Source organism: Coccinella septempunctata, chromosome 9, assembly GCF_907165205.1.
Source record: "Coccinella septempunctata chromosome 9, icCocSept1.1, whole genome shotgun sequence".
NCBI lineage: Eukaryota > Metazoa > Arthropoda > Insecta > Coleoptera > Coccinellidae > Coccinella > Coccinella septempunctata.
The window spans coordinates 6,596,183-6,622,841 of NC_058197.1; the positions used below are offsets into that span (position 1 = coordinate 6,596,183).

The window sequence follows — 26,659 nt, forward strand, 5'->3', positions numbered from 1 at the left end:
CTATAGCTTTTCTAGGTAATTTCTTCAACATAACATTCGTATTTTATCGCTTGCGGGAGCTTTTCTCTTCTTCAAACTTCTAAATATTTCCCTGATTTCATTTGGCGATGTTGGTTTGTCTATTTCAGCAGCTTCTGGTAATTCATCCATTTCTTCATCATTTTCTTCAACCCGTTCTTCCAAATATTCATTATCGTCGTCAATCCTGTAATTTATTCTCGATTCTCGTTCGATCGAGTCCGCCAATGCATCTGCCTTATCAGTATTGGTATAAGCCATTCTCCTTTCTCCGTGTAGGGGTGCAATTTTAGTCTTTTCTCATCGTAGGCTTTTTTGCATTCTCCAAGCAGAATGATCAATTGTATTCAGTTCTTGAACCCTTTGGGTTCAAGAATTTTTCAGAACTTGGCTATGGCGGTTGAGGTTCCATCTGTTCAGATCATTCTTATTCATCCGATATATTCTTCTTCGATTTTCTCGTATAAGATCTTTTACTTCTTTAGGCGTATCGCCATGCGGATGACTTGGTGCTGGTCTCTTCACTCTTCTCGTGCTTTTTTCGTAAGCTTTCAATATAATCTCTTCCAGTTTATCAACCGCACATTCCAGATCCACTGGAGTGCTTATTGTTGGAATTTCTGTTATTTCCGATTGTATTAAATGGCTGTATTTAGCCCAATTGGTATATTCTCTATATTTCCATCAGTTTTTTTCTTGGTTTTTTTCCAATTGTCAATTCCACGGGATTGTGGTTTGAGGTTCTATCTTCCAAAGTTTCAATCGAGAATTCTTGAGTTATAGTTTTCAATATCGCGATATCTATTACATCTGGTATTCCTATACCAAAAGCAAGATATGTCGGTAACTCTGGTCCAATCACTATGGCATTTTGTTTTTCGGCGAAATCCTTGAGTTTTTTGCCATTTCTATTCTCTGTTCTGCTGTTCCATAATGGGGATTTACAGTTGAAATCTCCGATGCAGATTTTCGGTTTTGTCCCGTCCAACATGTTGTTTATCTCTTCTTCCAATAAATTGTTTTGTGGTGACTTGTATGCCGAGGTGATTTCAACTCTTTGACGATTCAATTCGGCAACAATCGTGACTGTTTCTCTCTTTCCTTGTGTTTCGTCGGATCTTCTTTTGAATTAATGTTTCAGATCTGTTCTCACCAGTATTGCTATTCCCCCTCTGGTGTTTGTAATTCTGTCACATCTATATGTTTCATAATTCATGAAATTCAGTCGTCTGTTCCGGTTTATTCTTGTTTCCTGTAGGGCTATATCAGGTGTTGTTTCTCTAATATTATTTCTTCTATCTCGGCTTTCCGAGTGTTGATCTTGTTTATGTTCCACGAGATTATCTTGAGGGATTTCTTCCTAATATCCGTAATGTCCATTAATTCAGTTCACTGAATAATGCTTGGAGTTTTTTCTCCATTTCCCTCTCAATTTTCAAGATTATCTTGTTGAAAATTTTTTCCGTGGCAATATCTAAATAATCGGCTGATTCAGATGTCTTTTTCTTCTCCTGTTGACTGTTCACGGCCTGTTTCATTGAAAGCTTCTTCTGTTCTTCTGTTTTCTGAACCGGTTTTGGAGTCTCCCTCTTCTTTTCCTTTAGTTGGGAGCGCGTTTGGGGCCTTCGCAACCAGCGTTGCATCATTTTTCTTTGTTTCGGGTTGTGAAACAATTCCTTTAAGGGAATTATTTTTGGAACCCGCTTCCGGTTTTGTGATTGCAGCGTAAGTGAGGGATTTCGGCATGTTATTTCGACTCATTTCCTCTCTCAAGAGGCGCATCTCACCGGCCAACTGTGAACCAGTTTCAGTCAGTTTGACAATTTGAGCTTTCAACTGCCCATTTTCTTCTCTGAGCTTTACAAGCTCCTCGGGTTCGCCCTCGCTGAACTCTTCAGCATCGGTCGTTTCCATGTAGGAACCCTCATTATCTGAGGTTTTCGACATGGTTTCATATTCAGATTTCTCAAAATATCAAACAATTTGAAAATAATAAAATATTCAGGAATCTTCATTGAAATAGTATAGTATAACTATAGTGTAAAGCCAAAAGTTTTCTACGCTATGAGAAAAATCAGGAAATAGATACGAAAAATAAGCTCACCTGATGCTTTCTGCGGAACCAACGATCTAGACCTGGACTCTGGCAGATCAACACAGACTTTGAAAATTTTAACGAATTAAAATTCCAAAAACACATACACGTATAGAACCTACACAAACTTCACAAACGGAATCAAAAATTCCGTAGCTTCGCTAGTGTACACTTTCACTTCGGCTTTCTCTTCACTTTCTATTTTACAGCACGTCTGCTCTGGTCGAGTTCTCACTCGACACTCCAATCATATCATAAGGATCGTTTGATATTGAAAAATTTCATGGATACAGAATCTTTATGAATGATTGTAACATAGGGGAGGTTACCATTTCGAAATTATATTATATTCAGCTCGGAGCGATGGTAACAGTTACTTATAAATAACACGTTCTTTCCACTTTTCAGCAAAGAGTCTACGAGGAAGCCGTTGGTATATTGGGAAAAGAGAGGGACGTAACTTTTTCAGATATACCCGAGTTCCAATTCCTGGATATGTGCTTGAAAGAAACTCTCCGTTTATTTCCAGTAATTCCCTTCGTAGTGAGAATTACATCTGCTGATATCGAACTTGGTGAGTGAATATTTTTACTTACTTGTGGGTAAATCTATAGACGATTTACATACTGGCAAGGTGAATGTCATTATAGGCGATTCTACCTATTAGGCGAGAGGCGACTCACCTGGCTTACTATTGTAATCTATCAAAATAATTTGAGATCCCAATTGAAAAAAAAATCTTCTTCACGAACTCAATGTTTTATCAGTCATGCTTTCAACGTGTATTATTATAAAATAGTCAGGAAATACAAACCAATTTCGAATCAAATTAGAACAAAATCACTAAACTCGTCGCTCATCTTGCAGCGGCCATACAAAAGTTATCAACTTGAATGAAAAATTCCTAAGCCACAATAGCACATTGAAATAATACATTTCCTAAAATTAATCAAAAAAACGGTCAACTTTATGGGAATATACGTAAATACCAATTCTGAATCGAATCAGGCTGAGAATGAAACTCTTATGCCGTTTTTTTTTATTTCTGTAACAAAAAAAGCTTCTTACCTTGAATTATAATAAACACCTACCAAAGCTAAGAGGAGTTTATACCACTGGAATTTCCCGCCATCCGTATTAACCGTAGGGGGAAAGTGGGGTGTTGCCACAACACTTGAACGATCAGTAGAATTTGGTAATAGTTTCCATTTTCTTCGAAAAAATTGCAGTACTTTTCGAACGTCTTTTTTAAATTTCAGCAATAGGGAAAGACTTTTCGAACAATTTTTTTAGGTGAAAATACGTGGAAAAATTCAATTCACCTTGAAAAATGAATGACATGAATAAACATGTGTTCTTCAATGAAAAAAATTTCATCTATATCTATCTATCAGTTTGAGCTCAAATTGAATGAGAATTTCGGTTTCACATCTCCTATGAAGGTATTCGTTTCGGAGATATAGGGTGATTTATGAAAAAATGCTAAATCTATAAACTCCCATATCTTCGTTAATATGGTGATTTTTTTGCTGATATTTCACCAGCTTGACTGCATTCACCGTCAGCACAAAAAAAAAATGGAAAAAAAATTGCAGGCCCGCATTCAAAAACTTCAATTTACTTGTCAGATGAGAAATATTACAAGGTATATGAGATAAAATAAATTCAAATAGAAATTTGAAAAGAGCGGAAAAAAATGATGAAACATTTGTTTTTTGTTTGAATTGCACCAATTTTCTATAGTTTTTATGATATGTTGAAGTCAGAATATTACAATATTTTTATATTACCGTCATGAAAAATAATATTCCTGATAAAACAAAAACACTAAATTCGAGTCAAAGATAGTTGATATTTAGGAAGGGATTACATGTCACGGCGCCCTCAAGGTCTATTTTGCCCCCTGACAGAGCTGTTCTCACATCTCGCCTAAGATAAGTTCGACTTACTCCAATTACTCCCAGAACTCCTGTTCATTCTACTAAACTGAAAAATGTGGAACGATAATCCACCTCGTATGTTTCCGATTTAATTTACTCTTCATCAAAATAATTCAAACTTTATAAGGACAAATTTTCTTCTAACAGTTTCTGAGGGGGTTGAAACATTGTTTCATCCAACATATGGAATTTCTTTAATGCAAACAACAGAATACTGAGGAAAATAATGATTTTCAATGATAAAAGATTCATTATTTCGACTTGTTTTTTGTAGATGGGTAGTGAGATATAGAAAAGATCCTCAGCGTATCTTCTTCACTGATGAAGCTCAGTTCACCCGAGATGGAATAAATAAGTTGAGGAACAATCACATTTGGTCTCAAAATAATCCTTATCTCAAAAGAGAAAGAAACCATCAAAGAATTCAGTGTTTGTGCTATTAGGAATATTATTTTTCATGATGTGAATATGCAATATTGTAATATTCGCATATAAATATATCATAAAAACAAGAGAAAATTTGTACCATTCAAACAAGAAACAGATTTTTCATCAGTTTTTCTCGCTCCTCTCAAATTTCTATTTGAATTCATTTTATCTATTATACCGTGTGATATTTCTCACCTGACAAGTAAATTGAAATTTTTTAGTACGGTCCTGCAATGTTTTCAATTTTTTTTTGTGCTGGCGGTGAATGCCTATAGGAACAAACTTGTGAAATATCAGAGAAAAATTTACCATATTAACGAATATATGGGAGTTTATAGATTTACCATTATTTCATAAATCACCATATATCTCCGAAACGACTACTTTTATGGGACATAAAAGCAGTCGTAAAACCTAAATTCTGAATAAGTTTGAGGTCCTCTATCTCCACTTAGCCGTTGTCCCTCACATCACCAGTCACCCTGTATAATGAAAACTTCATATAAATTACTGGTTTTTGATGTAAGATAAACCTTTTCGCTTTTTGACCACTGAAACGGTGAAGACCACCCTTAATAAATGAATGAGGGTTGATTTATAAGAAATTCCAAGAAAGTTGAATTCCTCAACAACAATTCCTCACAAGATCTCTGAAATGGAAACAGCTCTATGAGTCCGAGATATACAGGGTATTCCGAGAGGAAGTGTACATACAGTAGAAGTAGCTGAGTACGGATTGACGGTGAAAATCAATTTCGTCCTTCCCCAGATTGCAGAATACAGGGAAATTTTTCAAATTCATGGAAATACTGAGAACATCGTCGATTAGTTCAGCAATGAGTTCGATCCTGAGCACTTTAATTGATTTTCAATGTACGGATCGATCAGAGATGACGTTATAAATTCAATAATCAGGTCGGGGTTAATTCAGGTGAAACACAATGCAACAGTACAAGCTAAAGCTAGAACTGTACCCTGTAAACAGGGTAATAGACGGGGAGGTTTATTGCGACCGATCTGTGGTAACTGTGGGTATTACACGGCCGAGCGTTACCAGCGAAAAGGCTCCTAGAGCTTGTAGTTGGGGAGCCGACGATGCTAAATCGGGATTTACTAGAGCGTCGTGGAAACCTAGTGGATTTTGAAGATTAGTTGGCAGAAAGAAAAAAAAGGTTCTATGATGTATGCACTTTCGGCGGTGGGGAAAGCTTCTGCAGGGTCTCAAAGATGTAAAAAAAAAAATCGTCAGGTGTACATACTCGAGCGTGTCAGATTAAGATACTGTATATGCCTACGTGTCTCTGATAATGAATTCATGCTTATCTGACAGTTTGCGCAGTGGGACTAGCCGTACGGAAGAGTTGAAAATGGTGAGCAATTGTTTTTTTTTTAGTGTGTTACATTTTTGGAGGATATGTTAATTGGACTCAAAGGAAGCTACTTTTCGAGGGACTGACAATTTGGACGTGACGAAATTTAACAGCGGTCCTTTGAAAATGTAAAAAAAAAATCGTTACTTGTACATACTCGAGCTTGTCAGATTTTCATACAGATGGTTAATCTGGGTGTTATAGACGTGTTGACCCATTAATCTGACACTAATTAGGATTTTTTTTAATCTGACACTTTGAAGATGATAAGGATCCCTTTTTTTTAATATTTCCATCACTGTACCTCTAATCGTTTTTGTATTCATTATGAAAGTTGTGGATAAAAAAAATTTCACACAACTTCTGTCTGAAGAAATTTTACATACTCTTAACCGTTCTCGAGTTAGAGGACGATAAGTGCGAGAAGCTTAGCCACAAATGCGAAAGTGCAAGTTCAATGTAGATTACCAGTCTAATCTTCTTTCATCCAATTGTCAAAATGACAAGGTATTTCTATGAAGACAATTTAGAAATTAGTCACGAAAATTTCAGTGTTGTCTGTGACTCAACCTCAGAATGTACAATACTATTTTCTAACGAGTGAGTTTTCGCTTCAGCATGTATCGCAAACACCTCGTATTAATCGCTATATATCTCAAAAATGTTTGAAAGTCGAAAAAATTGCTTGGGACAAAATTTGTAGAAAATTTTATGCTCTACAACTTTCATAATGAATGCAAAAAGATTTGAAGCGCAGGGGAGGAGATAATTCAAAAAAACTGATTTTTGTGACCCTTAGGGCCAATTTTTATTGTTTCGACTTGTTAAAACTGTCAGATTATATGTTTTCCGTTATTTTTGAATCATTAGCTTGAAAATAAAAAAAAAACATCACCGCGCTCGAGAATGTACACTTGCAACTTTGGCGTCTTTCCACTTATTTTCGACACGCTTGAATTGTCAGATTGAGAGAATATATACTTTTCAATATGTAATTAATTAATTAACGACATATTTTTTGGTAGAGGTACTCTACAGGGTCCAAGGTATGTCCCCTTATATTAATCTGACACGCTCGAGTAAATCCCGAGTTTCCCTCCCGGGTCCCCAACTATTGATCGCCTGGTTCTCTGATAACCCGATACCAATCGCCAGAAGTCTGCTTTAAACAAGGAATAAAGAATAAGGATCATTACAGGTCTAGGACGGGGTAGATTACTGAGGTCTCTCCGTGGCAACCGTGGGTGTTACAGAGCCAAGCGTTAACAGCGGAAAGACTTTTGACGATTGGTCTCGGTTTCCCAAAGTACCAGGCGACGGAAGTCTGCTTCAGGGAAAGGAATAAAACAAGAAATATCAATTGGTACCACAGTTAGAATATAAAACATTGCAATTTTTAATCACTATTCGGTAATAAGGTAAAACGGTTTATTCCGGAAAAGGCAGAACAACTAGATTTGAATAAACGACTTGAATTAACCAATTCAAATGTATCGATTGAAATTTATTTTGGGAGGATTTTGCATCTCTTCATAAACTTTTTAGGGTTTTCACTCCCAATCTCTGAAACAAAATCAATTAAAAATGAAATCAACGATTTGCTCCTGCGTAAATCCTTGCACTAATTTCTCAGGAGCAAATTAACTAGAAAAAATTGTTGCCTGACAATGAACTCAAAATAAATAAAGTTGAAATTATAATTCTTCGTAACGTTTCGGAGTCTATATCAGACTCCTTCATCAGACGAAAAAATCTACTTTTGAAAATCTTCTGAATTGTCGCTACAAATCGTTGATTTCATTTTTAATTGATTTTGTTTCAGAGATTGGGAGTGAAAACCCTAAAAAGTTTATGAAGAGATACAATTCAAATGTGTTTTCTGGACGGAAAAACAACACCGAATGCTGAAAGACACTTTTTCTTCGTTCTGAATAATAACGACGTATTACTGATGGAAATTTCAACTGAACGAATTTTGAATTTGATCCTTCAAGGATTCAGGAAAATATATCTAAAACGAATTGACATTCTACGGAATACCTAAATCAAAACTAAAATCTCTATGAGACTTCATCCGAAGAATTCAAGAAAAGGGATATCAGAAATGAGACTTCATTCTTATTGCAAAAAACAAAAATCGTTTCAGTACATACCTACAGTTACTCCCAGGACTCCAGGACACCCGGTATTTAAGTGATTCTGTAAATGAATAGCATTTTTAGTTATGCAAAAAATTTTCTCAACATTGATTCATTTTTCTCAGATAATTATATCATACCAGAAGGAACGTCGCTGCTTTATTGCATATTCGCAACGCATCGAAGCCCGAAAAATTGGAAGGATCCACTCAAGTTTAACCCCTACAGATTTTCGCCAGAAGAATCAGCCAAAATGCATCCTTATTCTTATATGCCCTTCATGAAAGGTCCAAGGACATGCATAGGTAGGTTTGCAAAATAGTTCTTCCTTATTGAAATATTATAGGATATGGGAGACAAACACCCGATCTCATCTTGAAGTAGAGTTTGAAGAAAATGGTGAATATGATAATTAACTCATTTGTCCGTTCAAAAGGTAGGTTCTAGTTATCGTTATTCGTTAACGAAGAGTGAAATAATATTCATGAACGAGGAGAAAAAGTCCTTTTGTCCCATAACCTTTATTAGGTGTTAATAACGTCTATACTTCATTCACTTTTATTTTAGCAGTCGGTTGGCCATGGAAATTTGACACATTTCACTCACCCCACACATGTGGGGTTATGAAGCTTGTCAAAACATTTTTGGGTTTTAAATCAACGCTATGTTGCCCGTTCTACGTAAAAGTTTCTGTTACTACGTAGTTTATCACAATGTCGAATCTCTTCGGAAAATATGTGACGAACATAATTGAAGTTTATACAAACTGATTGAAGGCATACCAAATCCAGTTATTTGCATGGAAAATACAAGAGATCAGTATAATATCATTATATGCACTAGCTTAAGGAGAGTTAATGTTCGTTATCTTCTTTGGCTAACATCATTTGTAGATTTCAAAAATATTAACCCGAAGATGAAATGCCTATGATGCAGTGGTTGGGAATGGGTATATCCCGAAGGAATTAACAGATAATTACAAAAATGTTAAATTTTTCAACAAAAATCATCTTGCATCAATATAAGTAAAAGGGATTGAAGGAAGTTTCAAGTTAAGATGAACTTCACCTTTGAACAAAAACTTCACATGAATAAGCAATTAACAGGACAACTGGCGCGTATTTGTGGCTATTCATCTGGATACATTGATACAATTATAATAATTAGATATTTATTGGTACCTTAAGACATTTACAATGTATAGGACAAGTCAAATGAAAAATAGAAAAATCCATTTTAAGAAACTTATTCTCCGATGACATTTATCGAAAATCCTGTAATAAACTTTTCGCATTAATTCACACAAACATAAAATTCTCAAATGCCACCACTTTTTTGGGTCTCCCAATAGAAGGAAATTCTTTGTCATCCTCTTCATTCACAATCTTTCTGATTGTGGAAATATCCAGCTGAAATATAAGTCGTTTAGATTCAGATGAAACATTATATAAATTCTCTTACATTGAATATGTTCGCTACCGTCTGACGTATTGTGGGTTTTAGAATATCAGGGAATAACTATTTGAATGAGCGGACCTGAATTCTAAATAGCACTTCCTGAAACTCTGTCTCTTTTTTCAATCACTTTCGGCATTTTCGTAATAAAAAGTGATATTAGTTGTGGCAACGGCGTTATGACATTAACGACATTTCATGAGTGCCAACCTAACTTCGTTCTAGTTACAAAAACTTGAGAAAATTATTTCATGGCCAACCGACTGCTAAAGTAAATTTGAATGAAGTATATACATAGTTTCGAGACTCTTTAAAACAATCTCATTTTCAAGTCATGAAAAGATACAAGCTACAAAGCTGAAATACTGAAAGAATTTTTGTCAGTCAAGAAGACTGTGGTTAATAAGACTTTCTAGATCCTGATGATTCACGCCTTGGACGTCCTTCCACGTCAAAAACAGATGACAACATCGAAAAAATCGGAGTATCAATTATTGGGGTGAACGTACACGATTGGGACGTTGACGTCGTGAGCGTGTAGATTTCTGGAATATGCGATTGTGCAATTCAACGAATGCTGCAATAGAGTGAAGGAAATGCCTGTTTGTAATATTGAAAAAGATATTTACAACAACAATTTATCAATGAAGTATTTTTGAATCAATTGAACTACATAAATTGCTCTGATTTGAAACAATTCTCTTTGCAATAATGAATTTAGTGAAATCACAATGTTCGAAGAACCTAAGAAAGGTACAAATTCGATCGGCGAACAATGAGCACGTGAACAATTTGAAGACTAAGACAGCTGTTTACCAAGCAGTGGTCCTCCCAACGCTTCTTTACGGAAGCGAAAGCTGGACGCCCTACAGGCGACATATTAAACAGCTTGAACAAACGTAACAACGTCATCTAAGACATATAATGCACATCAAGATGGTTCCATACAGTTTCGAATGCAGAAGTCTTGCAACGCGTGAGTTGTACAACAATTGACGCTTAGGCTTAGTACATATGAGGGCGTTAGACGCCGCGTTGAGCGCGCGTTTTCAGATTTTACTTCGACCGTCGCGTTTGCAGCGCGCTTCGAGTTACTAGACTGGGCATTGAAGCGTACACATGTACGCGCGCTCAACGCGGCGTCTAACGCTCTCATGTGTACATTAGGACTCAAGTAACGAGGGCCCGACTCAGATTGAGCGGCCACATTCTGAGGATGCAAGACACAAGACTCCCCAAAATAGGTCTGTATAGCGAGTTCACAGAGGGAGCCCGGAAACCAGGAGGCCAGTATAAGCGGTTTAAGGATACACTACATCAATACCTAAAATCAATTGATGCGAATCATAACTGGGAACAACTAGCGTTAGACAGGTCACAGTGGAGGTCTTTGGTATACAGTTATAATGGAGATTCAAGAAGGATACAGCGGCGGCCAGCCTGGTTGGTGACTATCCATGCCCGGAGTGTGGAAGGATCTTTAGGTCACGGTTGGGTCTCTTCAGTCACAGAAGGGCACACAGTCGCAATTATCCCTAAGAAATTATAAGTTCGACCTCACCGATAGTCTAGTTTTTTGAGTCTTTTTGTAGATTTATTCCCGGTAACGGGATCCAGCAATGAATGAATGAACACCATCTGCGAATGGGATTGTTTCTTTCTAAACCTTTTGTTCTCTGCAAAAACCCTCTATAAATGAGGACTGAAGCTTTCCAGCTGAAAAGGATGTGTATAATGTATGTCGATGATGTGCGCCTGAAAATAATTCTTTGCTTTTGCTGTGTAATTTTCTAACTGAACTATCAATTTAGGGTTTTGTTTGTGATTGTTGTTGTAATATAAAAACTATATTCAACTGTTCAAATACCTTACAGACCTACGTCAGAAATGGGGAGAAAATACATATAAGGCGAGTGGAAAGTTTCTATTGATAAATGATTCAACGGTTTCAGTATCCAGTATCCCAATGTTAAAGTAGATGATCAATGTTTTCGTGATATGTTATCCTTTTGTGCGAAACAGATAGTATTAAAAGAAAAACAGAAAATGGATGATCCAAGAAGACAACACCAGAATTAATATTCAATAATAAAATTTAAAATATGACGATTGAAGCTAGATGACCTTCTCTTCCGGATTCATCTCATATGGACTCTCCGTTGGCATATGTCACACTATTTTGAAAGAAGAAATCATTTTTTATTGAGACATTTCTTCATTCTCAAATAATTAGTGTGATATTGTGAAAACTATGCTTGATTAAGAATATGGTGTGATGAAGATCCATTTTTTTTTATGAAAAATGCACCCTCGTCTTAGAGAAATTCTTTCGTTTTGAATAATTTTCATTTAATTTTAATTCTTGAGAAGAAATTCGGTTTTCAATTCAGGATTCCGACATCGTTCGAAACTGTAAACAGTCCGTACCGTTTTTATTCCGTTTATTCCTTTTATCCCCCGGCCGATATAAAATCAGATGTGCCCCGACTGGTCAATTAGTTGGTATAATTCGTCGATTGAGTTGAATTCGTATGATTCGCCACCTGGGACCGTGTAGAGACTATTCTAGACGTATTTTTTTTTATATATAGCAGGGGGAATCTGCGACCGTGAAAACACGGGGCTCTATCTCTCGCCCAGAGGAACCCATTTCTAGGGAATACTGTGGGGTTACTCACTCTCCTGAGTTCGCGACCCACTAAACCTAACCTGCTTTACATTGGTTCCGGGCATTGCCTAAAAACCATTTATGCCTTGATCGGTTAAGCTCTTCTTGCACATTGTCGTGCTAGGGTGCTCATGTTCGTCCATTTCGGATATATCTTCTTAGTGTAGTTTCAATAAGTTTTCGTACACATTTTAATCTCTCCTCAATTGATCTCGCGGTCTCCTTTTGTAAATTCTCATTCTTCCTCTGTCTTTCTCCGGATCGTAGTCCATTAGTCTCCTGAGTTCTTCGTTTGGATGTTCCTTCGCTGTTTCGAATAACTTTTCAGCTTTCCTCTTCATAAATTCGGTGATGGTTTCCCACTTCAAATCTCGATATATCTGTTTGTTCCTGACAAACCAAGGCGCATCTATGGCACATCGTAGTAGCTTGTATTCTGTGTATTGCGTGAATTCTTTGTATATGGCTCTTTGCCGCGAATCCCCAAAGCACCTGATCATAAGTCAGTTGCGGTCTAGCCACGGCTTTGATTATTTTCAATTTTGTCTCATTTGACATGTGGCTCTTTCTATCTATCAGCGGGTAGAGCATATTCATCGCTGCCTTGGTTTTGTCAACAGCTTGTTTGATATGGCTTCTCCAAGTTAGACCTTTGTCTACGGTAATACCTAAATATTTCGCTTCGTTTTTCTACTCGATTTCTTCTCCATCTACCTCTAGATTTGTTGTAGTTCTCAGTTTCCTCTTCTGCAGTAATATCGCTTGGCTCTTTTGTCCGTTGAGCTTTATTTTCCATTTAATACACCAATCATTTATTTTATCTATAGCTTCTTGTAATTTTCTAGACTTAATTCATGGTTACTTGGGGAACAATGCCACCGAGTATTAGACGAATCGGATCCTCAAATTGCATATAGTACTTTTGTTCCTTTGCTTAGCGAATACTTCTTATACGAGAACTGCCAGACGGAAATCACTTGTGAAAAAGCAACCTTGGATCACTACGGGGTTGATAACATCAATAAAGCGCAGAGACTGGATGAGGTCTACAATGAAAAACCAGCAAAGCTTCACAAGACCGTCAGAGATTTGCTGAATACCGAAATATGTTGAATAAATTGATCAGAGAAACTACAGACCGATAAGTCTGTTGTCGGCACTAGAAACAATAGGTATTCGAAAGAGTTATAGCCAAGAGGCTAGCTGAAGAAACTACTGAAGAACTGAACTGAAGAAACCTCATATCTGCAGAGCAGTTCGGATTCAGAACAGATAATTCAACAAAGCAACAATTACTAAGACTCACAGAATACAAAATAGTGGGGTTCCAAAATAAGCAATCTACAGGTCTCGTTTTAAGAGACGTCGACAGAGTATGGCATGAAGGATTAATACATAAAATGAGATGTGCTGGATATTTGATCAAACTGTGCGAGTTTAGCAGTAATTATCTGAAAACTAAAAGTTTTTATGTGAAAGTGGAAAGAGAATGCTCCACAATAAGAGATAGGGAGGCTGGAGTGCCCCAAGGGTCAGTACTTGGGCCACAGCTCTACAACATATACATTCACGATATACTGAAGAACCGCAACCAAGAAGTCATGGAAGGAATGATAGAAGACGCGGTTGACGAAAAAATTCTTAATGTATAAAGTGGAAAATCAAGTTTAATGTGCAAAAGTGCCAATCTACGAGTAAAATACTTTAGGAGAGCTGAATTGCTACTCACAACTCATCGATTGGAAAATGAAGCTAAATATCTAGGTAAAACGCAAGCTATCGACCAAAGGAAAGCAGCAATGAATAGACTCTACCCCATGATAGGGCGAAGAAGCCGCATGACGAAAGAAACAAACTTAAAAATAATTTAAGCCGTTGCTAGCCCTCAACTGGCTTATGAATCAGTTGCGTAGGGATTAGCGACAAAGAACCATATCAAAAAAAACTCAGGCCACTGGAAACAAGCTGTTACGATGTGCAATAGATGCACCTTGGTTTGTGAGAAATAGACCGATCTATCGGGACTCAAATGGGAAATCATTACCAAATTTATGGAGAGGAAAGCAGAGAAATTATTTGAAACAGCCAAAAATCATACGAATCAAGAACTCAGGAGACTAGTGGACTACAACCCAGAGGAAGACACAATGCGAATATACAGAAGGAGAACAAGACATCAATTGACGAGAGATTGAAATAAAACAGAAACTTATTAACACAATCCAATGAATTGTTAGAGGATAAACACAAATTGTGCGATTATTTAGAGGCGAATGTCCGGTACCAATCAAGAAGCAGTTTCGGGTTTTTAGTGGGTCTCGAGCTCAGGAGAGTGAGAATCCCCACACCACCCTGTCAGAAGAGGTGTGTGAATCCCGATTGAACATCGTAGGCTCCCCAACTATATGCTCTGAATTTGAACATTTACTATTCTCAAATACTTTTTTAGATAATATTCATATATTTCAGTTCTATCATTGGACCCACATACATTTTTGGACCAGCTGCGTTTGGAGTTTCAAGGAGTACTGGGATGTCAATCGTTCTTGAATGGTCTTCACTATTTTCGAGTTAGATTCAATCTTGATTCCGGCGAGGGGCGTAAAAGGCTTGAGAAAGTACTTTTCTTTACATTCCAATTCAGTATAAGAAAGCAATGAAGGAAAAGTTCGTTTTCATTTCAACATCAATTTATTATATCGTTTAATTGAATTTTATTGCTTTTGTAAAGTGTGTTCTAAAGTCACGATTGTTTTTTTTTCTGGGTTGCCTAAAGTTATATGGTATTTCAATTTCAATAAAAGACCTTTATCTGATACATTGCCGAACGCTGGAGCCTTGAACTGGTTATTTTTCTCACTTTGTGTGTTCGATTCCGATAGGTAATGTTGGCCTGCGGTACCTTTTGTCGTTTTTGACTAATTCTGCGTTAGGCGCCATTTTGTAGAGGAATTCGGATGCTGCTGCGAAATTAGGCAATTTTCTTTGGATATTGTATCGCTGAGAATGACAGATAATCACAGATCATTTTGGCTGTTTGGCAGAAAAAATTGTGTTGAGAAAAGTATTCTATTTTTCAAATTCGAATTGAATATCAACAATAATTGTATTTTATACCTTATGTTTGTTCAATTCAGTTTATATTTTATCAGAATTGGCTCATAGATGATAGCTGAATAGGTTCAGGACCTTAATGAAAAAAATAATTACTATTTTACATAATTTAAAGACACGATTCTTTTTTTTTTCAGGTCAGAAATATTCTTTTATGGTAATGAAAGTGATGTTGACCAAAGCTATCAGAAGATTCCAATTCAATACAGAGTACAGAAGCGTAGAAGAGGTAGAACTGAAATTGAATTTGGCGATTAGGCCAAAGCACGGTTTTAAATTAACTTTGAAACGTAGGGTATAAACCACTGGCATTTTTTGTAAAATATGATTTATACAATATCGCAGTTTTTTTATTCAACACCTCATATGATATATCCTGAAATCCTTTTAAGCAGAACATTATTCGGCGTCTACAGAAAATTATACAGAATATTATTTTCAAACAGAATGTTAACAAAAAAATAAGGTAATGCAAAATTTTCGCTAGGTGAGGTCCGCAAAAAAAAATGAAGACAAAAATTGTTGGGCTATTTTCATAATTTGATTGTTCTTTTTCATCTACCGTTTCAGCCACCATATGCAAGCCATCTTAAGAGAGGAGGTATTTCATTTTCTATCGAATAGATGAACTTTTCAGTAAATCAATTTAGAAGTACCTGATTGAAAAATGCATTTGCAGAATATTTTTCAGGTGTTTTTGAGGATCTTTGTAAACCAGTAATTTAAAATGGCAATATAAGTAAAAATAAGGACATTGATATTCTATTAATGAAATCCTCCATTAGTGTGAACAGTATTTAGAAGAGGCAAAGAAAACACACTAAACTAATTTTTATATAATTCTCTTGGCGATCGATTTCGGCATCTATGCCATCATCAGGCCAGCTGAAATACATATAAACATATATTCAAACAGAATTCACATGGATAAGTTGTTAGACATGACATAACAATTTACAAGTTAACAGGGAGAACGTGAGTGACCTCGAACATGGACCTACCGTCAAAATATGAAGAATCGTTGCAATAAGTGTCATACGGGTATTATAAAAAGGTTTTCATCAAAATCCGTTGTCTAATGTTAGTTTATCTATCAAGAAGTACCAGAACCATCAAATTTCCACTTCAAACTCCAACAGAAAAGCATGTGTATCGCTATATGAGGTTAAACGAATGGACCGGAAATACTAGGTGACAATTCGTTGTCAGAGTCATAACACCACAGAGTATGGTCATATCATTGGTATAGGATATGGTGTTATTTTTCTTATGTTGGAAATGTCTCTTATAAATACTTAAATATATGCCTCCCAGAAAATTCTGAGATGTCATTTAGAAGGTGCATATTATCCTTGTTTTTGAGGATCTCATACTGTTCGAGGAGAACTAGTTTATTATAGTTGTTTTCTTTTCGTATCAGTGACAGATTTTCTATTGTGGTCCCATGTTTACATTCGATTAAATGGTTCCCAAAAGCTGATTTAGGCCTGTTTTTTATATGTTCATTGAACCTTACTTTGGCAGCACGAGTTGTCATGCCTATATAAAAGGCTTGACAATCGTTACAAGTTATCTTGTATATACCACTATGATATTCACTACTAAGTTTGGATTTGTTATTAGTTAAGATATTCTCTAGGGTTGGATGACGTTTGTTGACAATTAAATAGTCATGTTTTCTCAGAATGGAATTCAGTCTATCACTGAACTCTTTAAAGAATGGTTGCGACTGTGTGCCCTCCTGTGACTAAAAGTCGCAACTAGCACTAAGAAGTTACAAGTCTGTTCGAATTTTTTTTTTTTCTTCTTCTTTTTGTAGATTTATTCCCGGTAACGGGATACAGCAATGAATGAATGAATAAAGAATGGTATGGAGATGTAATTTTGTCTGATACAAATGTGGGGGTAGATTTTTTTGAGGAGTATTTTCTTCTTTATAGATCTCAAAATATTCTCAACATAATATCTGGGAAAGTCATTAGATTCAGCGATCTTAAATATTGTCGTCAATTCTCTGTCAAAATCATTTTTGGACAGTGGAATACTCAGAAGTCTGTGGAAAAGAAACATAAAAGCGGAGTTTTTTATAGGGGTTGAATGATATGATCTGTAAGGGATGATAACGTCTGTCTCGGTTGACTTACGGAAAATATCGTATGTGAAAGTGTTATGCTCCGTTAAAGTAACTTTCAGATCTAAAAAATTTAATGAATTATTTTGCGCTTTTTCTATGGTGAATTTAATCTTAAATTTTATATTTAATGTGTTGAAGAAAGCTCTTAATTCTTCTTCAGTTCCGGCCCATACGCAAAAAACATCATCGACGTATCTCTTCCATAGTATTATATATTGAGCTAAAGGTAAAAGCATAACCAATTTTTCCACAAAGTTAAGGTAAATTTCTGACATTGGGCCACTAAATGGAGATCCCATTGGTACACCGTCTTTCATTACATACACCTTATCATTAAAAATGAAAAAATTTTGTTCAGAAGCAATTCTGGCTAGAGCCATGATATTTTCTATATCTGTTGCATCTAAATTAAAATCATTGTTGGCTTCAAGATAATCTTTCAGCTGTTTATACAAAATTGCAAGTGTATCCTCAACTGGGATATTATTATATAAATTAACTATATCGAATGAAATCAGAAGGTATCGTTTATGGGGGTTCAGCTTGAGAGAATTCAGATCTTTTATGAGTTCTTGTGAGTTTTTAATGGAGCATTGTGATCTCATCTTAAATACTCCATTAATCAACTTGTTTAGGAATTTGGATACTTTATGAGTGGGCGAGCCTATTGCCGAGGTGATGGGTCTGATACTTCTTTCAGGCTTGTGTAGTTTTATTAAGCTATAAAGTTTAGGTGTTTGTGGATTTCTTTCTTTAATACTGAATATTGTCTCTCCAAATTTATGCAAGGTTGGGAGTGAGGTTTTTATGATGTTATTAACCTTGTTTGAAAATTTTATCAAGGGGTTGTTTTTAATCTCTAAAATGTTATTGTCATTGAAAAAAGTAAGAGTTTTCTCTATATATAGATGTTTCTTCAGAATAACCAATCCTGCGTTTTTATCGGCTTTTGTTATTATTAGATCATTAATTGATACCTTCTCGCGTATGTTTTTTATACTTCCACGTAATTTTTTATTAATGTCAATTTGTTCTCGGTCACTCACCTTTACCCGTTTTTCTCTAAAACACTTTAAAGTATGAAGAACTCCGTCAGCTAAAGTGTCGAAGCTTGGATCTCTTCTAATTTGCAGCTCAATATCAATAGCCATCTCATGGATGTCGAATGATTTAGGGATTGGAGCAAATTTATGTCTGACGTCATCGTCGCAATTTGACATTGCTCTATGACTGCCTGTTTCCAAACAAACCATTATTGGTGTGTATTCTGGCGTAAGGTGATCCGTTTGGCATTATAAAAAGATAAGCAGGAATAAGTTAAATATTTTGCAAGTTTTTGATGAATCTCCTTTGAAGGAACTTCAAATTGAATACAATTTCTTTGAAGTTCTGGTACATATTTCTGCAATAATTCAAACGAAAAAGATTTGAAGGTTAAGTCTCGTGTTTTTGTGAGAGAGATTTTAAAATGGTTATGTGCTTTGCTCCTGACTGCAACCACTATAGTGAGAGGAAAATATGTTCCTTCTTTCGTTTCCCAAAAGATCCAACTTTACACCGAAAATAGGTTTCACTAATCAGGTTTGAAATTTCTTTATTTAATAACTGGTAGTGTTGTTAATGGTTTTATTTATTTCAGACGGGAGGACAGAAGTCCGACACAATGGTCACTGATTTGTTCATGCCATTTTATAAATGGTGACAGAAACAATTTACCAAGCTTATTCAAGCACAACGAGAAAAAGCTCTTCACTTTTCAGTCTCCAGAAAGAAAAAAGAGAAGGTAATGTTCAAGAATATAACTGATAGCCCAAATTATTCAATTTATTTTAATATTACTCACAGAAATCTCTCCGAAACCAAGGAATCTCAAGAAGGGAGTGGAGAAGTAGAAGTTACAGTCACTGAAACAGGTGATCGGAATAAGAAATATTTTACTGATAGTTCACCAGTATGTGTTGACCCTTCCTTACCAGGGCCATCTAATGCAGGTGCAAGTGTTTCTACTGAGACCCAGCATGGAAAAATGCCAACATTTTCAGGACTGCAAGAAGCAGAACTGTATTTTTTGAAAAAAGAAAATGAAACACTTAAAAGACAACTGCAGAATCTCTCAAACAGGTTTTCTTTTGAAGTTATAAAGGATGATAACAAACTTGTGAATATGTACACTGGATTGCCTACAGTGTATATATTTGATTGTCTGTATGATTTGTTCGAAAATTTGACACTGAATTATACCCAAGGGTGGACAGTAAGCATCATACCTAAAAAAGATCAGCTACTATTAACTTTAATGAAACTGAGATTAAACTTACTCCACAATGATTTGGCCTGTAGGTTTAATTGCAGCAAAGCAACTGTTTCAAATATTATATCAACATGGGTTCATGCTCTTCATGAAATTATATTTCTACAACTAATGGGAAGTATACCTTCCAGAATCAAGAACAAGCAGTGTATGCCAGCTTGTTTTAGTACATTTACTAATTGTCGGATTGTACTAGACTGTACCGAAGTCAAGTGCATAAAGCCGTCTTCCTTAGAGAAGCAAAAGTCCACATACAGTTCTTATAAACACCAGAACACTGTAAAGGGTTTAATTGGTGTTGCTCCAAATGGTGTGATAACCTTTGTAAGTGACTTATATGCAGGATCGACGTCAGATAAAAAGATCGTAGAAGATTGTACAATTTAAAAAAAAATGGTGGCTGGTGATCTTATTTTAGCTGATAAGGGCTTTTTAATAGTCGATATTTTGCCAGAAGGAGTCAGCCTAAACATACCACCATTTTTAACAAATGCGCAATTTACCCCAGAACAAATCATACAGACAAGGACTATAGCCAGAGCCAGAATCCATGTTGAAAGGGCCATACAGCGGATTAAGTGTTTTTCCATATTAGACTCAATTCCTCAGACCTTAATGCCATATTCATCAGAAATATTTCAAGTTTGTGCTGCACTCACTAATTTGCAATTTCCATTAATTGCCCAAGTAGGAGAATTATATAAAATTGATTAAAAAAAATTTATTGATTGACATTTCGCAATTTTTTTACATATTGTCATGGGCTCCTAATAAATATTTATTTCTATTATTGTTGCCTTTTTTTAATAAATTTCAATATATTCTTTTGATTTTATATGGTAAAAACTACGAAGTACCCACTTTTCATTTAAGTGAACTTCGATTTACGATCAGTGTAGGAAATCCCATACCTTTAGCATTGTTTTCATCGAACAATTTGACAATAGACCAGCTGTAAGCATATCACAGAAATGTCAACTTGATGAAACATGTACACCACAGGAATAATAATTGAAATAATTTTTTTAAGTAGTATTTATTGGTTCACATATTTTTCCCCTAATATGAACGGAACATAGTGCTCCAAATAAAATTTTTTTAAAATTATCAAATTTTCTTTGAAATCCTCTGCAACAATCACCACAAGTATTGACTCCTTCGGTGTCCATATGACAAGATGTGCCTTCTTTCTTCCGGTGATAGCCAGCTGTCCTTGAATTTGAATAAAGTACTCATGACTTCTATTTATCACTACATTTCCATCTCCATCTGCTTGTATTATGTAGTCATGAGTACTTTTCAATCCTTCTAATACAGTGACATCTCTGAATTTATAGGGGCATTTAACCTCAACAAGTTGATCTTCTCCTATAAATCCATCCGGACTAGCACCTAAGAAGCCACACTTGTCTAACCACAGTCCAGTGGGAATGACTTCAACACCAAGTGCTTCCTCCAGAGCTTCGATGCCTTTTTTTTCATTAAGCTTCCTCCATTGTATGGCTTTTATATTTTCTAGATTATATGCACCTGTAAATAATTTTTCTTATGTAATAATCGCACCCCGTCTCTCGATCAGTAGAAGAGCGGCTTTCCACTGATCATGGGGTGATTATTTTTAGATGTTTAATACACAAAAATTGAAGGCCCTCGAAAGGGGAAAATTAATGAGGATCCGGCCCGTCGCACGAAGGACAGGTCTTGAAGTTGACTATTATTATTTCTGGGGAGATGTTTAAATAAAACTCATGAAAAACTTTAACAATTAAATCTATTGGAAAATAAAATTAGAGCTTCTCTACAAATATGTACTCGGTCCAAGACGACCAACAAAAATCTTCAATTTCTTAAAAACATGCAAATAAGCGCAAAACAATAAAACATACTTTCATCACCAAAATCTTTGGTTAAAATTCAACTTCCCAACTTAGCGATCAATAATAAATCAATACTTTATCAATGAATTTTAGAGGAGCTTTCAAGACTCTGGACGAATAAAATTTGGAACTTTCTACCTTTTTCTGCGACTGCTGTTTGTCTGACGCTGCCGATGAAAACTTTTCGACACCAGACCTTACCCGCACTTATCGGCGAATTCTTTACACTCAACCGAACTTCCCGCACTTTTCCGTCGCAAACGTTTTTCGCTTTAAAATTCCCTATCCAAAATTTCCACACAATTTTATATCTGGTCTTACTACGAATCAAAATAGACGATCACTCCTCGAATGCTACTTTACTGATTTCCGATAAACTGACATTAACTTCAAATTATTTCCAAATTTCTTCAACTACCAAATTCCTGATATTCCGGTTCTACTTGAACGAAATCAACAAAAACAAAAGACTGGACTTTTCTTTATACTCAACTTTTCCAAATATTTATGAGCCGACCGAGTCTCCGATTCTATTCCGTGATCTACCTAGACTTTTCTCTTACTTCTTGAAAACCTGATTATTCTAAGTCCCTATACTTCTTCCTAACTGACTGACTCTACAAAAGATTTATAACTTCTCTACTTATCCGTACCGACTCGAAGGGGTATATTTTCGATATTTTTCAGATCACGTCCCCGGACCGACTTAAAGGGGTATTATTTTTGATCACGCTCCCCGGACCGACTGACTGACTTTTTCCGATGTATTTTTTCCCCGGTCTTTCTCTCCCACCCTATGGGTGGTACCAAAACGTCCCAAAACCGAAATCATTGGACGATCATTCTTGCTGAGTTGAAAAATCAGTGTTCCCAAGCTCGGCGGTTACAAGAAAATTTCGGCTACTTCGAATTCTGAGAACTGTTTTCCTCTCAGGGCCTCCAGACTAATAAATCTTTCTTAATCTACATGACTAACCATTTTCGCTTGTTCCGAAGTCCCTATCACCGGATATTGAAATCAATTAAAGATCTCCTTACTGAGTGTCATGAAAAACATTTTCAACTCTTATCGATCAGGTTATCATTTAAACTCCCGCGACTTAATACCGTCTGATCTCAAGCGCCTCAAAGTATCATATTTCCGCATAATAAATGCCTCTGCAGCACGGCTGCAACAATGTATAAAAAATTCTAGCGATACCTCTTTCGAATTATGCCAAATTTATTTGGAATCTCGTATTCCGATTTATTACACTTAGGCCCGGTACTTTCACCTTCGAATAAATTTTATTCAACGAATAATGACGTACCGACATTCGATCTATGACAAATAAACTCTTCTAATTAATTTTCAATGACAGATTTATTCGATGAATAACACTATCTGAAAGTGAAAAGACTGCATTTTTACTAATCTTACGAATAAGACTTAATAAATGCGAATAAATTTATTTATTCGCACGTGAAAGTACCGGGCCTTAATAATATAGATATCAATTAAAAAAAAAAACTAGCTCTAACTTCAAAATGAACAGAAATTAAAGTACCTGAAAGACGTTTGAAAAGACTGGGAGGATAACGCTGCCTACTACACGCTGCCAATACAACTGCAAAATTGCTTGCCGTTAATCGATTTTTCCGAGCCAACAGCCACTTAGCATTCTCGGACTGTCCAATTGTGAGCTCAGCTATTTTGTTGGCATCGTTTTCCTCTAATTTAATTTTGTCTTCAAAAAACTCGGTTCTGTTCTGTGCTATTAAATACTCTTGGCTGAAAAGAATATCTTCCACATTAATAATGAATGATTCTTCTGATGATATTTCATCCGCTAACAGCCAAGAGAATCCAACAGCACCATCAAAAACAGAAAGCTTGTTCTTGAAAACTTTTATCTCTTCTTCTGTTAAATTCCTGTCAGTTGACCTGTGCGGCTTGGCAGGATACATATCTCTTAACTTTTTAACGTTTTTCTCTTGTGATTGTTTTGATTTGCACACTCCTTATCAGTGACTGAAATGTTGTCTCGAGCAAAAAGCAGCAATGCTGCCATGTGATGACAACGTAATTGTCCACGTGGGCAGTGACACTTTCCTGATTTCACTGACCAATCAATATCAAATTCTATCTGAAAAATAAAAAGAACTACATGTATAAAGGAATAATAATAACATTAAAACAATACAAGAATATAGGTAACAAGGTGCAGCCAGTATCTCCATCCACTAAATCCTATGACAAAACAATAAAATAAGAAGCAATAAATTAGTCTATATTATACCTCAACTAGGGAATGCAATCCCGATCCCGCGGGATCCCGATCTCGCGAGATCTCGTGTGATTTTTCGAGATCAATCCCGCAGCAGAATAATAACGAGATCCCGATCGAGATCGGCGGGATTGGGCCGTAGTAGTAAATGTGTCAACGGCAGACCACGGCAGACGATATTCTTCAAAATTATATTCAACAGGAGTTTGGCAAAACAATTCAACTGGTTCTTGACTGTAAAACTCGTTGGTCTAGCCAGTGCGACATGATAAGTACTTACAATAAAGTAAAGCAGTGTGTAGCTAAGACCCTGATTGACGTTTCACTCAGTTATAATTCGGACTATTTTTTCACAGATGAAGAGCATGCTGTCCTTGTCGATTTAGAAAACACATTTCAGCCAGTGAAATTGACAGTTGAGGTATTGTGCCGTCGAGATACTGACTTAGTGAGTGCCGAACACACATTACGTTTCATGATTCGAAAGTTAGAATGTCTGAAAACTCCACTCTCAGAAAAGTTGGTCGCTTCAATGAAGAGGCGTATCTCCGAGCGTCGAATAAATGCAACCGCAGCGCTGTTATATTTGAAAAATCCAAATAATTATCAAGATAAATTGGATCTATTAAGAGACAATGAAACTCTTCAATTGCCCACCAAATACATTGTCCGGAAAGAAATAAAAAATATAATTGAAAGATTATATCCTAAACAAATTGAAACATCATCAAACCTACCCTCAACTTCTGGCGATGAGAATTTACCGTCATTACCGTCAGGAAACGAAGAATTTTCTTTCTCTGAAAAATTGAATAAAACTCTACAAGAAGAATTAGAAGAGACTCTGAAGGCATCTAAAAATCCTGTTATGAATACAACCAGTAGCAGCTTGGACAGATTAGAGTCTCTTCTAAAGAAAGAGATGTCCCTTTATGAGTGTGGAGGAGCAAGGGGTATATTTTCAGAATTTGCATATAATTGATTTTCCACACTGATGCCAACTAGTGTGGAAGCAGAAAGGGCATTTTCAGCTGCTGGGTACATAGCAACAGATATCAGGTGCAGGTTATCAGACAACACCCTGAGCAATCTTTGTATTTTGAGGAGTTATTTCCAAAATCACTCATGAATTTTTTCATTGATTATGTTATTATTATTGTTTTTGTTTTTATTAAGAAAAGGATAATGAGTTGTTTTTTATGTATTTAAGAATAAAGTTTTTTCTTCTAAGTAATATTTTATTAATCAACCTCATATTCACAACCAAGAAATTTCAACCACTTTTTGAATTTCTTCAGAACTACCGAGATCTCGAAAATACCGGGATCCTGCGAGATCGTAATTTCCTAATCTCGCGGATCCCGCATTCGCGATCTCGCACCGAGATTGCATTCCCTAACCTCAACATTATATTGTCGGTCTCTCATGCTGGCATGCACCTTTCCACGAACTACATGAAGATCACTATCAAACACCATATTAATCACATGCCCTGATTCAACAGCATTTTCCCCTTTCTTCACTAATTTATCTTCGTCTTTAAAGAAGTTTATTACTTCGGACAGCCTGATAACGTGCTTCGATGCCATTTTAAATCTCGAAATAACACTAAGAAGACAACTACAAGACTGAAGAAATAAACACATTTTCGAAAATCTTGTAGTATCTAACAGTGAGTAACTGAAATAAATTCACATTCTTCTTTTTCTTTTCAATCATTCATGGCTGTTAAGAACATTAAAAGAAATTTTTGAAATAAATATGCAAAAATCAAACGAAACAGCTATAACCTATCAATTTACGAACATCTCTGCATAATGTTATAAATATGACGAATACATGGTTTTTTTTTTATAGGTTGGTTAAGAATTAAGTACCAAATTAGAAAACTCACCTAAAATTACTTACATTGTAGTAGATACTTTAGAAATATCATTTCTGAAAATATCGCCTTTGTGAAACCGGTTTGTTTGGAAACGGAAAGTAATGACAGATATATTTTGAAAGGTACCAACCTAAATATGACGTCACGACTTATCGTCCCTATTATCAACGAAACCTCAGTTCAATGGAGATACCGGATGGATTGAAAATGAAAAATGAATGAAAAATATGAGCCGATGCAGCATGACAAGATCACAATTGAAGAAGAAAAATCAGCTATCAGAGGACTACACAACTGGAAAGCACCTGGGCCTGATGGATTACAGAACTTCTGGATCAAGAAACTTTGGATCATGCATGACAAATTGACCTCCGCAATAAATGATGTCATTGAAAATCCTGAAAGAATGCCAATATTCCTTACACATGGCACAACGTACCTGTTACCTAAAGACCAAAGGAATACAGAAGACCCATCCAAATACCGACCAATCACATGTCTTCCAACTATGTCCAAATTGATCACATCGTGCATTTCAAATCGAATTCACAACCATTGCGAAAGGAATAACATCATCGCCATGCAACAGAAAGGATGCACCAAAGACAGCCGAGGGTGCAAAGAACAGCTAATAATTGATTCAGTTATCTGCAATCAAGCGTTCTCCAAGCGGAGGAATCTTTACGCTGCGTACATAGACTACAAAAAAGGATTCGATTCTATACCCCACGAATGGCTCTTGACGATCTTGAAGATTTACAAGGTGGATCCCAATATTGTTAAGTTCCTGAAAAACGCCATGTCAACCTGGCGTACTAGTCTTCAAATGAAAGCAGCAGATTGCTCCATTACAACAGGACCTATTCCAATAAGACGCGGAATTTTCCAAGGAGGCTCGCTGAGCCCTCTGTGGTTCTGCATGGCCCTGAATCCCTTGTCTCATAGATTTAATTCTACG

General features: G+C 36.0%; 2 protein-coding genes across 4 annotated transcripts in view; both read left to right on the forward strand.

Annotated features, from left to right (window-relative positions):
- The window catches only part of LOC123320752 (cytochrome P450 4C1-like), a 92,334-nt gene extending 76,768 nt beyond the window's left edge, over positions 1-15,566 (forward strand). For all 3 annotated transcript variants that reach the window (XM_044908160.1, XM_044908161.1, XM_044908162.1), the window contains 3 exons: positions 2,522-2,687; positions 8,116-8,295; positions 15,365-15,566. In XM_044908160.1, coding sequence (XP_044764095.1) covers positions 2,522-2,687; positions 8,116-8,295; positions 15,365-15,528 — 510 coding nt within the window. In that variant the 3' untranslated portion in view covers positions 15,529-15,566. The remainder of the gene's footprint in view (positions 1-2,521; positions 2,688-8,115; positions 8,296-15,364) is intronic.
- Positions 15,567-19,147: 3,581 nt separating this feature from the next.
- LOC123321053 lies at positions 19,148-20,668 on the forward strand. The gene has a single exon (XM_044908558.1). The coding sequence runs from the start codon at positions 19,148-19,150 to the stop codon at positions 20,057-20,059; it is 912 nt and encodes a 303-aa protein (XP_044764493.1). The 3' UTR covers positions 20,060-20,668.
- Positions 20,669-26,659: the final 5,991 nt, after the last annotated feature.